We start from the raw sequence: 17,978 nt of genomic DNA, 5'->3' as shown, positions 1-17,978 counted from the left end.
AAAGCGTAAGGAAATATTTTTTAGAAAAACGCTTAAACGTTCTGATTGATTTTCGTCAAAAAAGTTCATTATTTTTTAAATTTATGCGTATGTGTGTGTGGGGGGGGGGGGGGGGTGTGCATACTTTGTGCCCTTACTGTATTAACATTAAAATAAATGAAAATATGAAAATAAATTTGACACATTTTGAACTTAACATTTATTCTTACGATTTAATCCCACTTAAAATATAAATTCTAGTTGTAATATGTAAGGAATTGAACTAATTAATATGGATGAAGAAAAATAATACTGCTACAAATATAATAGTGTTCTGTAACTATAATTTTTGCGAAAATATTAGTGATTTGTGAATATTAGTGAATGAACTATAACTATTGCGAAACACTTTGCCCCCTTCTGTAACAAGATTGCTTGATTCAAGTGAGTTATCACTTCCAAGTTTCCTCGTGAGAATTTCTTCCTGTTGCATACGACTTAATTTTAGCTGCTCTAATAAAACCAATCGTTGCGGTTCAGCAGTCGATAATATTTTTGTTTCATTAGTTTCCGGCAATTTACTTGATATTTTACTTTTCTTTATAGGTGCAGCTGCAGGGATAGCAGGGTCACACGCTGATGTAGACCGTATATCAAGTATTTCTTCATAAGCTCCAACAGACGCAGCACCTAAAAGTTTATATTTTTTTATTAAATATACATCGCTAAAAAAATATTATGTAACATACCTGGTATTTTTTTAAAAACGGGATTCTTTTCTACTTCGAAAATTTCTAATAATAATTTTTCCCAAGGTTTATAGATTATTGGTTTATTACCCGTCTTATTAACATCAAACTTTTTTTTTTATCTCTGCCTCCATATTACTAATTTTCTTTGACAGCTGTTTTGTTGTAAGTAGGGCGTTAAAAATTTTATATTGCTTTACTAACACGGTTAAAGCGACTTCTTTTTCTACTTTAACTTGCGGAACTTGTGATTTATTAAATACGATTTTATTTTCCTTTAATGTGTGTAGGAATATTAAATTCTTGTCTATAATTTCTTCATCACTATCAATTTCTTCAATTTCACTCAAATCCCCCATATTACGATTATTTATCTTTATAAAAAATATATAGACTTGTACCTATGTTCTAAAAAACTCGTTAGTTTTGCGAACGACAATACGACATTTTGGTCTCTTGTCGCCGAACTGAGACATAAATAGCAAATGTTTATAAAAAAAAAAACACAAATATCTGGGAAGGCGACGATAAGGCAGGAATTTTGATGAGTGGACGATGCAAAATTTTCAAGTTCGGTACCAAATAAAAATCTATAAATAGGAGTGGAGACGCGTGGACGAATAAGCAATTACTACATACATATAGGAAAAGCAGCATTTGCTTCAAAATTTTATTCATATCATAGATCCAGCAATTGCTTTTACTTATAGCATTTGCTAGTTAAGCAATTGCTTTTGTCAATTCCATTTCATAGAGTTTTAGGCACTTAAAACTTATGATTTAATAAAAAAATTGGCAATAATTAAATAAAAGTACAAAATACTACTGTTCGAGTCCGCGAACAACGTTATACGAACAAACATCGTAAAAAATTCGCGCGTAAAATTATTATTATGTGGACGCCGGGAGCGCCGTGATCGGTCGAAATGGATTTGTTGGTTTTTGTTACGACGCGTTGGCGGATTTTGAAACTAGCCATTATTCTACTTTAAATTTCAACGTATTTTGACGGTTTTTGATACCACAAACCTATTTAAATCTGCGAATTTTTATTATGTAAACAGTTCAAAACAATAACCTCGTTTTTGACCAAAAGTGGATTTGTCGGATGGGTTTTGCTTCTATAGGATTCATGTATTTGGCACTTTTCAGTAAAAATACCAATTTGGGATTTAAATATATTTATTTCTCCATTAAGTCAATACATGCATATTATTGTCACTTATCACACTAATATTTTATTGAGTATTATTGTCACTTTTTAGTGATTTAGTTTAACAAAAAATCTCTCTGGGTATATTCGTTTTACATCAATTTTACAAAAGCAACGCATAATATTCTTGAAATGTACTTGAGAGACCGTCAGGTCTTTTTTAGATATATTTGTTAGGTAGCAGTTTTAGAACGTTCCAGGAACTTCCAGGAAACAAAAATTAGAATATTGACGGAATATAAATAAACCTTTTTAATATCACTAGGAATGTTAATATTTCTCTTAAGTTTAGTGTAGTATAAAAAAAAATTCGGAATGGTGAAATACAATGGCGGCTCATAGGGAGTGCTAATAGTTAATAATTTCACATGGATTTCCACATTCTTGGACTTTATTTGTTTCTTTCAGGCATTGTCCATTTAATTCGACCAGTATATCTCAAAACTTAAGACCGTCACATAAAAGAACTTATTACTTAACGTCCGCCGTGAAAACCGCACCGTTAAAGCTTGCTAAGGAATGCAAATTATTCATTAATACAATTAAGTCTTAACATTAAGAGATTATTGTCTCCACTTAAAACATTAACAAAATGAGACTACAACCTAACCTCTAACCTCAACGAGGTTCTCATCCCGTACCACCTCAAACTTCAACAACTTCCCGTACTCGTCCAGCAACCTCTTCCAATAACATTCCACATCTTTCATCCTCAAATTATTCCAAATAAACTCGTAACCGTTTTCCGCAATTTCCTTTGCCAGTTCCTCGTTCTCCTCGGCGAATTCTAGTAGAACTTCTAATTCTCTTTTGGTCGCTTTTGCCTCAACCGGAATATAGTGGATCCATGGTTTAAGGGAGTCGTAAAAGAACTCCTTCCACTCGTTCCCTACGTGGAAAACCAACGATTTGCACAGTAGGATGTGCTTGAAACGGAAACTAGCGGCAACACCGCGAAAGTTGAAGAGGTATTTGAAGTTGCAATGGTCTTCAAACGGGACTTCTTTGGCCGGGGGAGCGTGAAGAGTATCCTGCAAAAAACATGTTTTGTTAGTATAATAGAAATTCTTTGTGTTAGAATTATTGTTATTTGGCAACAGTGCGTTCCACTTTTTTACCCAAAACTTGTCCCTTATTCGCATCCATCTGTCATACGTCAACCACTTGTCACTGTCACTTTTTGTGACTGGAAACTGGTTTGTCATTCATAATAAGTGACAGTGACAGGATCAAAAAAACATCATGACGCTAACCTTAAATTCTGCTTTAATGGCAATATTGTTCAGATGCTTTGAGAATTGGAAATATTGATTTAAAATTTGGCAACGTTGTAATACTTTTTAATATAGGAATTAAAGGAACTTTTTGCATTACACATTAGAAAATAAATGTGAAATAGTTTTTCTACAGTAATATTTTTGAAAAAGTGTGTTTGGTAACAGTATAAGCCGGTTTTTCGCTCAAAAATTATCGCCCTAAAATTTGGGTTTGTTGGCAACAATGTTAATGATGATGATGTTTGGAATGACGCTTTAGAGATTTGACAAGAGTGCTTTGAAGTTTGGCAACGTTGCAATACTTTAAAAAAAAATTATTTAGATTTTAGAAATGACACGCAATAAACAGTTTTTCGTTGACATATTTCTGAAAAAGTGTTTGGCAACAGTGTAAAACTGGTTTGTCACTCAAAAGTTGTCTCAAACCGAAATAGTCGATCATATGTCATAGGCAAGCTTAAATTCTGCTTTGTTGTCAATTTTCAATGTAATTAAATAGATTTGACAACCCTGGTTTATTTGACAAATATATATAAATAATTATTTGGCAACAAGGCGTTTCACGTATTTCCTCATTCGATGTCATCTGTCACATGTCACTATCACTTAATAGGTCACGCCCCAAAAAAAAATGACGCTAACCTTAAATTTGGTTTTGTTGGCAGCAGTATTAAAATGCTTTGAAGTTTGGCAACGTTGTAACCTTTTTGTTAAGCAAATTATTGGAATTTTTCCACTAGATTTTAAAAATTGCATTTATTGCACACTTTTCTTATAGAAATATTTTGAAAATGTGTTTGGCAACATTGCAAATCAATTTTCTATTTAAAAGTTGTTTCAAATCGAAATCATAAATTACACGCTTGTCATTGTCACATGCTGGCCACGCACAAACAATCAAAACAAGCTTTTTTGTCTTAAGTAATTAAATAGATTTGGCAACGCTGGAGCCTACTTTACAATAAACAAATTGACAATTACAAATATATACAATTAAAAAAAACCAGTTTGACAAAAGTGCATTTAACTTTTTACCCCATTCGTAGACCTGTCACTGTCACTTTACTAAGACACGCTCCAAAAAAATGACTCCAACGTTAAATTCTGCATTGTTGGCAACATTGTTAAAATGCCTAAGTTTTGGCAAGTGGTTTGAAGTTTGGCAACATTGTAGTGCTTTTTAGTATGCAAATTATAGGAATGTTTTTCATTAAATTTTAGAGATTGCACTAATAAACAGTTTTTTTATAGAAATATTTAAGAAAAAGTATATATGGCAACAATGCAAATCAGTTTTCCACTCATAAGTTTTCTCAAATAGAAATTTTTGGTTATATGTCAAATACCTGTCATTCTCACTGTCATGCTGACAACGCCCCAAAAGAAAACATTCAAATTCTGATTTTTTGTCAAGGTAGTAATAATTAAATAAATATGACAACGCTTTATTACTAAATAATGAATAAATCTGCGAAATAATACAATGGATAATAAACAAATATTTAGAAAAAAAAACAATTATTTGGCAACAGCGCATTTTACTTTTTATCCCATTCGATGTCACCCATCTCCACTGTCACTAACGATGCCACGCCCAAAAAAAAAAGCAATCAGAACAAGATTGAAAGTTTGGCTGGTATGAAAACCATAGCTACTTTTTTCATTTACATTTCAGAAATTTCCCTAATGAACAATTTTCTTATAGAAATATTTTTAAAATTGCCTTTGGCAACAGTGCAAAATGGTGTTCTACTCAAAAGTTGTCTCAAATCAACTTGTCCGTCATACGTCATCCGCCTGTCATTGTCACTTAACTGGGCCACGCCCCAAAAAAACATCAAAACAAACAATATGACGCTAACCTCAATTTCTGCTTTGTTGGCAACTTTGATTTTCCACATATATCTTATCAATTTCCCCAGTAATTAACCACGTAATCCCTTATTACACAATTAATCATCAGTGTCAAGTGCCGTATTGTGTTCTGAACTTTAAAAACAAAAAAAAAAAAAAGAATGTCCGACCAAGAGGGTATGAGAGCCCTAATTTTAGTGGGTGGTTACGGTACGAGACTTCGCCCCCTTACTTTGAGCAGACCGAAACCCCTTGTGGAGTTCGCTAATAAACCGATTTTGTTGCATCAGGTGGAGGCTCTGGTGAAAGTGGGGGTCACAGAAGTGATTTTAGCGGTGTCCTACAGGGCCGAGGAGATGGAGAGAGAGCTGGCAGCCGAGGCAGAGAAACTGGGGGTGAAAATGGTGTTTTCACACGAAACCGAACCGTTAGGGACAGCCGGGCCTATTGCTTTGGCCGGGGAGCACTTGAAAAAGAGCGACAAGCCCTTTTTCGTCCTTAACTCGGACATCATTTGCGATTTCCCTTTTAAGAAACTTATCGAATTTCACAAGAAGCATGGCCGTGAAGGCACTATTGTCGTCACAAAAGTGGAAGAGCCCTCGAAATATGGTGTGGTGGTTTACGACGAGAAAAAATGCATCGAAAACTTCATAGAGAAACCGCAGGAGTTTATTTCGAATAAAATCAACGCGGGATTATATGTGCTCAATCCCAGTGTGATAAATCGCATCGAACCCAAGCCCACTTCGATTGAAAAAGAAGTGTTTCCACATATGGCAAAGGACCATGAACTGTTTGCTTTCGAACTCGAGGGATTTTGGATGGACGTGGGACAACCGAAAGATTTTCTGACGGGAATGTGTTTGTATTTGAAACATTTGAGACAAAGCGAGCCCGAGAGGCTTTATAATGGCCCAGGAGTTATTGGTAAGAATTATAAAAATTTACAATGGAAAGAATTTAAGCTCCTTATTGATCAATTTAATTTTATTAAAGCCAGATTGTTTAAATGAATGAATGAATGAATGTGTACCTGTGTACAATTACAAGGCCAATATGGATTATTTTTAATTCTTTTAATTCATCTCTTAGTTCGGGTTGTTCTGTACCATAGGAAGAATTTATTTTAAAATCTATTTTAAAATCTAGGAATAGAAGTGATGTGACCAACTATTGTGCTGTATGTAACCAATCAGAGTTACCAAAGTTACTAGATGGTCTTGTTATTAAGAGATTAAGTTGGGAGTTTTAAAACTATTTTAAATCTGGACCAATTTGAATTTATAAAGGGCAGATCTGCTGATGCCAATTTGGTTTTGTATGTTAATCACATATTTAGTCCCTTTCGTTAATGTCATTTTCTTTCAATAGATTTTCTAGTGTCATAGTTATTTTAAATAAAGTTATTTAAATGATAATCCAATTTTTGTCTGCATTATTCTCAATGACTTATACATTATTTATGATGTAAAAAATGATTGGTAAAGAGTAACACGTCATTATTGCTTGCTTGAGCTGCTGTACTAAATAATTTGAAGGCAGATGTCTCGAAAACGGCGACTCTGAGCGACCCGAAAGTAGTATACCTTTTTTACGTAAAAAATATGAAAAAAGTATTATTTTCAATAAAAACTTAAATACAGTTAAGCACAAAAAAGTTATGACCTTATGAAAGAGAAAAAGATGTCGCAGACAGCGCCCCCTACATTGTACACTCAATTTGTTAAAAAAATGAATTTCTCGACATAAAAAACCCCTAACTACAAATTTTTGTGAAAAAAAGTTAACTTTTGTTAAAGTTATTGGGGAAAAACAAAAAAAAAGTTTTAATTTTAACACCCAGTATCTCAGTTAATATCAACTTTTGGATATAGGTAAATATAGTTAAATCGTAATATTTTTACATCAGGAGTCTGTGGTTTTTCCATGTACCATTAATTAGCGGACATCCTGTATAAGAAGATTTCCAAATTATTATTCTCGAGAATTGATTAAGAACATTTATAGGAAATAAAATGCTTTCAAGGACTTTAAAATGTACAATTCTCCATTCTTTCAAAATAAATTCCATTCTCTTAGACGCCTTATCAAACTACAAATACGCAATGAATATAAGTTGTATATATCAAACACCGAAAGGAATATTTCTTTGAACCCATCTAGCTTTTGGAATTTTATTGGTTCTAAGAAGGCTGGCACCAGGATTCCTGGTATGATGAGGCTACCAGCTGACGTGGTAATTAAAGACCCACAAGACATAGTTGATGCTTTTGCACTGTTCTTTGGTGAGGCATTTATACAATCAAATTTCATTAACCATTCGTCGACGTCTGATAATGTGCCCCACTTTGACATTTCCAACGTTGATGCTTCCCAGATTATTTTGGCTAGTAAAAAACTCAAAAATAAGTTAACATCTGGTGTAGACGGTGTGCCTAGCTTCTTGGTTAAAGATTGCATTGGTGTCCTGGCTGATCCGCTGACCTACATTTTCAACTTAATACTGTCAACAGAACAAAGACTGCTAAAATAATGCCTATTTTAAAAGTTGGCGACTCTGATCAAATCGTGAACTACATCTCGTTACTCTGTAACTGCTCAAAAATTTTCGAAATTATCCTGAATCGGTCGTTATTTAGTCACGCAAAAAAGAACTAATTTCTGTAGACCAGCATGGATTTTTTAGCGGGCGATCTTGTGTTACTAACTTATCCTGTCTGTCTAGCCACATCTGTGAATCACTTGATGTTAATACTCAAGTCGATGTTATTTATAGCGACTTCCAAAAAGCCTTTGATCGGATAGATCACTATATTTTGCTGCATAAATTAACTCAGTATGGTTTTTCAGGGAGATTATTTAATTTATTTCATTCCTACTTGATTGGTAGATCTCAATATGTTGAATATGAGGGCTTTAAATCGAAACTTTTTAACGTAACGTCGGGTGTGCCACAGGGCTCGAACCTGGGTCCGCTCCTGTTTAGTTTTTTTATAAATGACTTGATCAAGTCACTCACTTGTCATAGGCTGGCTTTTGCCGATGATTTGAAGCTATATTTAAATGTATATGGTTTGGAGGATTGTGTTTTTCTTCAGAACTGTCTAAATACATTGGAGATATGGTGCGCTGTTAACAGGTTAGGTTTGAATGCGGCTAAATGTAGTGTGGTCAGTTACTCTAGATCAAAAACACCTTTAAATTTTAATTACTTTATTAATGATACTATTTTGAGTAGATTAGAGCAAATTACTGATCTTGGTATAACCTTTGACTCTGAATTTACATTCGTTCCACACTTCAACAACATAATCAAGTCAGCCCTGAGAAGGCTTGGGTTCATAATTAGAAGTTCTCAGAGTTTTACTTTGGAATCTACATTAAGACTGCTTTTCTGTTGCTTTCTGAGATCAAAACTGGAGTTTGGCTGCATTATATGGAATCCGCTCTATCAGAATCATGTTGGTCTCCTTGAATCTGTTCAGCGTAGATTTGCTAAGTTTTTGGCCTTCAGGCAGGATGGCATATATCCGGTAAGAGGGTTTGATCATCTGCAACTATTGGAACGCTTCAATCTACATCCATTACATCTCAGAAGAATGATCTTCTCTGTAAAATTCCTGCATTGATAGTCCTGTACTTCTTTCTGGTGTACGTTTCATGGTGCCTAGGCTTAATGCCAGACATCCCCTAACATTCTTTCTGCCAAGGCCTCATACTAATGTCTTGTTGAAATCGCTACTATATAGAATATGCGCTATATTTAATCGGATCTGTCACCTCTGCGATATACATTTCTCTCCGGTTCATGTGATGTCGATATCTTGGTGGATCATTCATTACTCTTGGGATTAAGTACCATGTGTTTAAGTTATAGTTAGTAGGTATATTGCAGTTAATTTAATTTAATTTTGTTGAATATGTGATTATCTTGTTAAACTTTTATAATTGGGTTTTTATATCTTATTAATAGTTATTTGTTCTAATTTTTTGGATAACTTTTGAGATTGTGACTTTACTTTCCTTTTTTTCTTTTCTTTTCGTTCTTTTAGGTTTGTTTGTGTGTTTTTTTTTTACTTTTTTTTTATAAATTTTATCAGGTGTTCCACAGGGGTCAATTTTAGGCCCACTATGATTTTTGGTTTACACATCTGATATTCTTAAAGCAACTAAATATTGTAAAATACAGGCATTTGCAGATGATACCCAAATTTATTGTTCTTTTAAGTGCTAGTGATTCTGCGGTTTTTGAAAAATTTGTCAATGAAGACCTACATACCTTGAGTGATCTTTGTAAACAACATAATTTAAAAATAAATCCTGTTAAATCACATATTTATGATATTTGGCAATAAAAGTAAAGCATTTTCTTTAAAGAATAATCTAAATGTTTTTTTAGATGATAATAAATTAACTTTTGTCGACTCTGCTAAGAATTTGGGATTGATATTGGATAGTGAACTTAAGATTTAGAGAACATGTCAAGAAACTTATTCAGAAGTCTTATATCGCATTAAAAATACTTTATAGTAATAGACATATCTTAAATTTTAATTTAAGAAAAATGTTATGCGAGTCACTTGTTCTGTCTAATTTTAATGATTGTGATTATATATACGGATTTTGTTTAGATGTTAGTAGTAACTATAGGATACAAAAAGTGCAAAATTCTTGTGTTCGACTTATATATGGCATGCGCAAATTTGAACACATTTCTCCATTGTATACTGCTTTAAACTGGCTTAAAATGGATTATAGGAGAGTCTTAAATTTTTGCATTTTTTGTTTAAAAATAGTTAATTATATTAACTCACCTAGTTCCCTTAAAGAACGAGTTGTTTTTCGTCATGATGTCCACAATGTCAACGTGCGATTTTCAGATAGATTGTCTATGCCACATCATCAAAGTGCAATTTTTCAACGCTCTTTTACTTATAATTTTGTAAAATGTTATAACGCACTTCCAGTGCCTCTCAAGACAATGAATTTAAAAAATGTTCAGTTGTGTAAACTAAGGTTAAAAACCTACCTTTTTGACTTGCAAGTTAGTGGTTGTATATTCCCACCTAGATAGTCATTAATATATATTTTTTTTTAATCTTTATAATATATCAAATCTTAGACTTTTTAAATTCAAATTGTTAATTGGATCTCCATTCTTTGCCTTTAAATAATGTTGTTTTCTATTTTATTTTATTGAACTCTTCTCTGTAATTTTAATTAAGATACTTCTTTTATTTTTATCACGCTAGTTGTCTTTAACTCATTTACTGTGTGCGTATGTGGTTCAGTAGAGTAGCTAATACAGCTAGACTGCGCCACTTACGCATACTTAGTTAATAAATTGATTTGTAAATAATGTTTGTAACTTTTGGTAATATAAGACATTATTATTATTATTATAAGACTGTCCAACAGTTTTGGAATGGCCGACTGGATGCAAACGCCCCTATAGTTGCCTATTTGGTCATTAACATCCGATTTAAATATTGGTACCACAAAACTATGCTTCCATAATGACAGAAAGAGTGCTGAGCCAAGGGATTTAGAAGTATTGACTCTTTTATGCTGTTCTTATACAAGATCTGCAATCATTTTTTACTCGGTGTGAATTTAATAGCACGTCACTTAATATTAATAAATGCCATAAAACCTTCTTAAGACAGAAAAAACCTATACATCTTATTTACTCAATAAATAATCTTTCAATTGGCTTTAAAACAGAAGTTTTAGGCTTGAGAATCTCGAATGATTCAATACTCTCATTTGACAGTCACATTTTATGTCTTACAATATGTGTAAATGGATTCCATAAATAAATAAAGGACTGAATGAATAAATTAAGATTCAGATGATTATTTGGTTTTTAGGTAATGTTTTGGTACACCCCACAGCAAAAATAGGAAAAAGTTGTCAAATAGGCCCAAATGTGACTATAGGACCTGGTGTAATCATTGAAGATGGTGTTTGCATTAAAAGAACCACAGTTTTAAGGGATGCTATAATCAGGTAAAGTAAAAAAAAGAACATAATACTTTCATGTAATTTTAAATTAATCAATTTGCTTAAAGTTACATTAAAGAAGAACTATAATCCACATTAATTGAAGAATTTCACCATATTGTTAAAATATCTCTTAAAAAATGGCACAGGAAAGGATAATGTACTTAAATAAGTATTCTGCAATTCTGACATGAATATATCCGAGTCCATTCCAAGTCCAAAGGTTGTTAATAGACGTTTCTGTTGAATTTGAAATAACTACTTTCAATGTCAAAATCAAACGCGCTCAAAAAGTCACTTAAACATTGTATGGTATTAGGTGAAACCATTGATCGTTGTTGAATGATAATATGTATCTCTAGTCAGATCAATAGGGATATAATCTATGCTATTTTAATTTAATTCAAAAGATCTACAACTTCAGTAAGTGGTTTTGATAGAGTTTCCTTCCCCCTTTTTGAAACTCTATGACATGCATGCACGCTTAAATTTTTGTTAGCAAATATATTAAAAAGAATTTCTATCCATGATAGAGCTCTGAAGATAATATAATTCGAAACGTTGGCTAGAAACAAATATTTTTTTTTCAAAAATTGACCAATTTACCCACAAAACACCACTTCTAACTAATTAATGATTGGAGTATTTTCAGGTCAAACACTTGGCTAGAAAGTTGCATAGTAGGTTGGCGTTGTAGCGTGGGCCAGTGGGTCCGCATGGAAGGGATCACCGTCCTCGGCGAGGACGTCATAGTAAAAGACGAAACGTACATAAACGGAGGCCAAGTGTTGCCCCATAAAAACATCGGAGATTCGGTACGGACGCCCCAGATCATCATGTGATATTCGGTTATTATTTTAAAGGTTTATTTGTACATTTATTTACTAGGTTTTTAGATTTATTATTATTATTATTTGACCTTTTTTTTTTAATATAAGAGGGTTTTTTTTAATTTGAAAACGCTGTTTTACTTACCGCATCACTTTTCCACGCTTGATTCTTGGTGTACTGAGCGTCCACCAAATCGGGACGCTCGCGTGATAGTAGTACCAAAGGGTCCCTCTCTGAGGAGGTTCTCGAACCTCGGAAGAACGCTTTTGACACTTTGTTTTGCCAGAGTGTTAAATTGCCCAGTTTTCCTAGTTTTTCTCGTAGGACATCCCAACGACCTAGATTTTTCAGTAATTTTTATTAAGTATTTTTTATGGTACTATAAAAATTAAATAGAAATCAGAAATTACAAGGAGGCCTTAAAGTTTGGATTGTAATCAGTTAACCCATAAAAGGATTTAAATGTGAAAAAGAGCATTCAGCAGATATATATTCAGAGGGTGAAAAAACACAAAGTCAACAGTCTCAGAGTATTTTCTGTCGCTTCACCCTATATAAGAATAAACATTATTAGGAAGTCTCTTTGAGAAAAATGAACTGCTTTTTTAAATTATAGCTACTATACCATATTTAACCAAGGAATAGAGTTATCTACTTTTTATCAGCTATAGCTCCTAACTTCAAAACAACAATAAAAATTAGTAGCAAATTTTCTAAGAATGTGAGCGAAACAACTTAATCTAAGTTGCTTGTTTAGCTCACTATTGTACATATAATATATCGATACCAATATTCTAATAAGACGTATCCCACAAATTTCCGATTTTACGTTTTTTACAAAAATGGTTTCAATTCACTGTGTTCCTTCAAATTCTAATATATCGTAAAAATCATTTAACTAGAAATATTTGTTAGGCACCTTTTCTAATATGTCGTAAATAAAACAGCTGATTTTTTTCTTTCTAATAGGTCGTATACCAAAGTCGCTTCATGGTTTTACTAAGTGAGTGTTGATAGTATATACTTTGTCTATACTTTGTTGCATTATTACAATTAAAAAGGGTATCTTAAGTGTCTATTATTTTTTTATTTATGTCGAAGGTAAGTTACATTGTAATATCTATTATTTTCTTAACGCATCTAAATTTATTTATACTATAAAATTATAGTAACAATATTTGCTTTTTAAATAATTAGGTCATGTACGTCGTATTGTAATTCTGAATAACCATGTTGGATACGACATATTTATAAAAATGACTGCTTAATACGACGTAACGATACCATGTATTTTGTGGCTTAGGTCGTATTAGAGCTATAAATAAATGTATTTGTATGGGTTTATCTGAGCAAAATCTATAGGAATAATTTATAATTTAGGCACTTTAAGCCAAATTATAAATTAAAAAAATACTGTGACACCTATAGAAATTGAAGAAAAAAGATCTTTTTTATTTAGAGTAAAACTGGTTATAGCTATTTATTTTTTTATTTTACCTTTAAAGTTTGTTATAGGTAGATATTGTAAGCCTTTTACTTAAACGGACTATTTGTTTTAGATCTCTAATAGAGTAGCAAAGATAATGACAATGGCTTTAAATCAAACCGAAACTATTACTAATGAACCCAAATTCATCAATGACGAAGTAAATATTAACGATATGATGTACAATGTGCCTTACGATTTAGAAGTAATTAACGAAGATGACAATAACTTTTTTCAACACCCCTTTGATAATCACAGCGTGCACGTTGATTTTTTGCATTCCGCAGACGTAATCTATGACAGTCTGCCAATAATCGACTTAAATAATACTATTGAAGCACACCAAACGGATGAAATAGATGAAGATGGCCTATCTCTATTGGAACTTAAAAACAAGATTTGCCAAGCTAAAAATGTACAAGAGCCCAAAGATAATTTTGATTCCGAATTTATACGATTATCACAAGAAGACGACTTAAATGAAGAACAAAATCAAAATAACCCAGATGAAGATAGCCCAGGTTTAGTATAGTCTGAAGGTAAAATTTAACATCAGTAAAATACTGAAGATGGGAGAAAATTGTTGGGTAGAGGCCCAATAAATCTAAAATTTCTTGACTTAAATGTCGAGGTTTCGACTTCACAGTAAAGTCATCCTCAAGACCCCTCGATGGAAACCAGATATTATAAGTTTTATACTTTAAAGAACATAGTAGTTTTTTCCGAAATTTAAAAAAATAAACCTTTTTAAATCCGTTTACCATTGTAGTGTCCTAAAGATAACTTCATAAAAGTCGAACGTCGATATTTAAATAAAGAAGCTTTACTTTTATTGGACCCCTATTCAAAATTCTTCTCCCATCTTATTCGATTTTGGGTTGCAAAACCTATTTGAAAATCAATTTCTTTTTTTTTTAAAGATACAAAAATAGCTGAAAAAAGAAGAAAGAAAAAAGCTAATAAAGAATTATGGCATAAAAATGTCAACAAAAGAAAAAGAATGATGTGAGAACAGTACATTGGATACACAAGAACTAAAGACGGGACAGTTAAACACGATACAAAAAGAAATAAAAGAATACTTGGACCTAAATGTATGTCGAGTTTTTGCAAAAAAGCAGCAAATCGTTTCTGCCACCTAATGTCAGAAGAAATCCGACAATCAATTTTTAAAACATTTTGGAATATGTCCTGGGAGCAAAAAAGGCTTTACGTTTAGCACATGACTAGTTACGTTGAAAGAAAAAGAAGTTACACAATAAATCCAACCAGAAGACAAGGTTCCTTTCAGTACTATTTAAAAATTGAGGACGGAAAACACCAAGTGTGCAAGCAAACATTTCTTGGTACGCTAGGTATAAAAGAACGAATAGTTAGGCACTGGGTTAATAAGGGATCAGTGTTTGGAACACAAAATAATCAGGAGGACATAAACAAAAATAAGACTAATAAAAAAAAAATACATTAGTACATTCAGTTGAACAAAATAAAAAGCTAGAATAGTTGCACCTATTTTTAGATAGTTTGCCTAAAATTGAAAGTCACTACTGCCGCAAAAAGTCAAACAAGTTATATCTAGAGGAAGATTTTAAATCAAAAACTGACGTATTTCAACTTTATAAAAACAAATGTCTAAACGAAAATGTGCTGCTCTTGTCAATGAGTACTTTTCTAAAAGAATTTGACGAAATGAATCTTGCACTGTTTAAGCCTAGAAAGGATCAGTGCGATTTATGCTGTGGATACAAAATGAATCAGATTGACGAAAATGTTTATCAGAATCATATTTTAGCACAAGATCAGTTAATTTATTGCTTTACAATGGACGCACAGGCCGTCAAATTATGTCCTCAATTACAAGCAAGCTCCTTGTATTATAAAACAAAATTGCAGATACACAATTTTACCATCTACAACTTGTCAAGCCATGCATGCAAAAATTTCCTATGGAATGAAACAGAAGGGGAACTATGTTGTTAAGTTTTTGTAACCTGCATCATCAAACATCTGACATCAGCTTTGGAGGCAGACAAAAAACCTATTACTTTATACTCGGACAGTTGCGGTTATCAAAATAAGAATGTCGTTCTGTCCAATGCATTGTCCTTTCTTGCAACAAAATTTAATATTGAGATTGAACAAAAATTTCTTGAGAAGGGTCCTTATTGAGAGACGATTAAAGGGAAAAGATATTTTTCTACCTACAGACTACATTAATATTATAAAAGAAAAAACCCAATGCCTTTAGAAGTTGAATATTTAGACCACTTGTACTTTCTTAATTTTGACAACCCGAACTTGATGAGATATAACTCAATTCGCCCAGGAAAATTAAACAGTCCATTAAAGGTGGCAGACTTAAGATGTGTAAAATATTTACTTTCAGGGGAAATCTTGTATAAAACTAAATACGACGACCCGTATGCAATTTTACCACAAAGACAAAAAGGAATTACCTTGGATGAATACGTACCCAGGCCCTTATACAGTAAAAGGTTATAAATTTCAAAGAAAAAATGAATGGATTTACAACAGGTAAAAAAAGTGATTCCAAAAGACACGCACTATTTTTAGGACGTAATAAAATATTACGAAAAAACAGAAGTATCAAACAAGAAGGTAAACAATATAGAAGTACAAAAAATTAAAAGTTCCACAAGAAAGACTGATAAAGCTGTTAAAAAAAGTAAGGGAACAAAATAGTCATATTAGAGTTCCATTTTGTAAAGATTTGGATTAGTTTTTCAATATTTGTTTTGAATTAAACTTCTGTTTCCTATTTTTTTCCTTTAAAAAAGTTTTGATAAGGAATAAAGTAAATTCGTTGTAAATATAATCGTTGTTTAATTTGTCTTAACCCACAATATTTAGAATTTAGTTATCGTGCTAACACTACAAAGAAATATATTGTATCCAATAAAGTCATAATATTATAATAAGACGTAACCCACTTATTGCCGTCAATTTAAAAAATAAGTGAAAAAAAAACCTTATAATCTAAAACAAATAATAGAAAAAAAAGATATTAAAAAAAAACATTTTTTTCTTAAATACTTAAATCTCCCTCGTTCTCTTCTTTCTCCTGAAAAATTTGGATTTTGTGGGATACATCCTATTAGAATATTGGTATCTATATAAATAATATATAAAATTCTAAATATCTATGATCACTAGTAGAACATAAATTCATCTTCCTTGAAGTGCTATATGAGCTTATCAACAATGGTACAACCAAATAAATATTAACTGGATTATTATTCCTTACCTATTCCCTTGGGATATAAACTGATAGCAGGTCCTCCCTCCCAAAAAGCCCAGGCCGGATACATGATGTCCTGATACTCGGCGGTTTTACTAAAAGAAAACACTGGACCTTTAGTACCATAGTTTTTATGTATTTGTGGCCAATCTCTTGTGTTTATCTAAAAAAAAAACTAATCTAACTTATTGATCAATATTGTTTACTTGACGTACAATTAATTCTGTATCGGATAGTTTTGGTGCAAGTTTCAAAAGAAAATGCTCTATACCCTGACACCTGCTTGGGAACATACAGTTCTTCTCTCTATAAAGTTTGTGGTTTATTATTTGGTATTTGGTGCCTCTGAAATATTCATAAATTATTGGTAATGCAGTGGAATTACTTTGTTAACTCACTTAGACTGTACTCGCTCTATATCTTCTTTGGATACTGCCTCTTTAAATGGCTTTAAGTCATGTTTAATCACAGGCATATAACAGTTGCAATTTTTGTTGTTGCAGGGCTTATATCTACTTTTTGCTTCTTCTATTTTATTGATATATTTGAGGTATTTGGTATTAGATTCTAAAATATATGAGATTTGACATGCAAATATATTTTTTAACTGTTTTTAGGGAATCAACCCTAGCAAAAGACAAAAGAAACTTAGGCATTTGGTGACATGTTTTATATCTTAATTTTAGAGTGTCTAAATTGGATGATTAAATGGAAACATTGAAACACTGGATGCGGTATAAATTTAACTTGCCTGTTGTGCTTTTTCAGGTATCTTAGGATTCATATTTTAAGGCTAAAATATTTAAAATGCTGAAAACGTACCTTTAGAATATTTATTCGTTTCCTCCCTTGCACAGCTATTATTTTCTTTAGAACACGACTGATTTGCAGCATTAATTGTGGTGCCATAAAATAACCCAAAAAACACAACGAAAATTAACGGAAAATGTTGCAACAAGTACATTCTTTAAAAATTTTGAAAATGGTTTGTTTACATTTACAATGTAAACAAATTTTGACATTGACAAAAGACATGTGTCAAAAATCACTTGACAAGTTGGAGTGACAAGACGCTAAAGCGGAATGGTACACAGTGTTGCCGTTGTCACAGAATTCGCTTGAAAATGTTGTCCTTGTGACACTGGGTCCTAAAAAAAAAGTTTAAATACGACATTCAATGTATACATTTTAAAATGGTTATCCTCTAGGTGTAAAAATTAGATTAACTTTTGACAAATGACATGTGTCAAAAATTCTTTGATAAGCAACAAACCGCTAGATGCCGAAATGGACACGGTGTTGCCATTTTCACACAAAATTTAAT

General features: G+C 32.3%; 2 protein-coding genes across 2 annotated transcripts; one reads left to right on the top strand and one right to left on the bottom strand.

Moving 5' to 3' along the window:
* Window positions 1-1,892: 1,892 nt before the first annotated feature.
* On the bottom strand, window positions 1,893-17,672 carry LOC126740472 (O-glucosyltransferase rumi homolog). The gene is made up of 6 exons (XM_050446502.1): window positions 17,477-17,672; window positions 17,053-17,221; window positions 16,870-16,999; window positions 16,661-16,817; window positions 12,054-12,247; window positions 1,893-2,972 (listed from the first exon to the last, which is right to left on the bottom strand). The coding sequence occupies exons 1-6, from the start codon at window positions 17,616-17,618 to the stop codon at window positions 2,547-2,549; spliced, it is 1,218 nt and encodes a 405-aa protein (XP_050302459.1). The 5' UTR covers window positions 17,619-17,672; the 3' UTR covers window positions 1,893-2,546.
* Window positions 5,054-12,038, top strand: LOC126740473 (mannose-1-phosphate guanyltransferase beta). The gene is made up of 3 exons (XM_050446503.1): window positions 5,054-6,002; window positions 10,946-11,084; window positions 11,731-12,038. The coding sequence occupies exons 1-3, from the start codon at window positions 5,234-5,236 to the stop codon at window positions 11,918-11,920; spliced, it is 1,098 nt and encodes a 365-aa protein (XP_050302460.1). The 5' UTR covers window positions 5,054-5,233; the 3' UTR covers window positions 11,921-12,038.
* Window positions 17,673-17,978: the final 306 nt, after the last annotated feature.

The sequence above is a fragment of the Anthonomus grandis genome, chromosome 9 (genome assembly GCF_022605725.1).
Source record: "Anthonomus grandis grandis chromosome 9, icAntGran1.3, whole genome shotgun sequence".
NCBI classification, from domain to species: domain Eukaryota; kingdom Metazoa; phylum Arthropoda; class Insecta; order Coleoptera; family Curculionidae; genus Anthonomus; species Anthonomus grandis.
The sequence above is the reverse complement of the archived record's forward strand: the minus strand, read 5'-3'. Positions and strand labels throughout refer to the sequence as shown.

Excerpts from the sequence above, each read along its gene's own strand:
- LOC126740473 (XM_050446503.1), top strand. The coding sequence starts at position 5,234 with ATGTCCGACCAAGAGGGTATGAGAGCCCTAATTTTAGTGGGTGGTTAC. Across the intron at positions 6,003-10,945 it reads TAATGGCCCAGGAGTTATTG|GTAATGTTTTGGTACACCCC; the intron begins GTAAGAATTATA and ends TTTGGTTTTTAG. Across the intron at positions 11,085-11,730 it reads TTAAGGGATGCTATAATCAG|GTCAAACACTTGGCTAGAAA; the intron begins GTAAAGTAAAAA and ends GAGTATTTTCAG.
- LOC126740472 (XM_050446502.1), bottom strand. The coding sequence starts at position 17,618 with ATGTACTTGTTGCAACATTTTCCGTTAATTTTCGTTGTGTTTTTTGGG. Across the intron at positions 17,222-17,476 it reads AACGAATAAATATTCTAAAG|AATCTAATACCAAATACCTC; the intron begins GTACGTTTTCAG and ends CATATATTTTAG. Across the intron at positions 12,248-16,660 it reads TTTATATCCCAAGGGAATAG|GTCGTTGGGATGTCCTACGA; the intron begins GTAAGGAATAAT and ends TGAAAAATCTAG.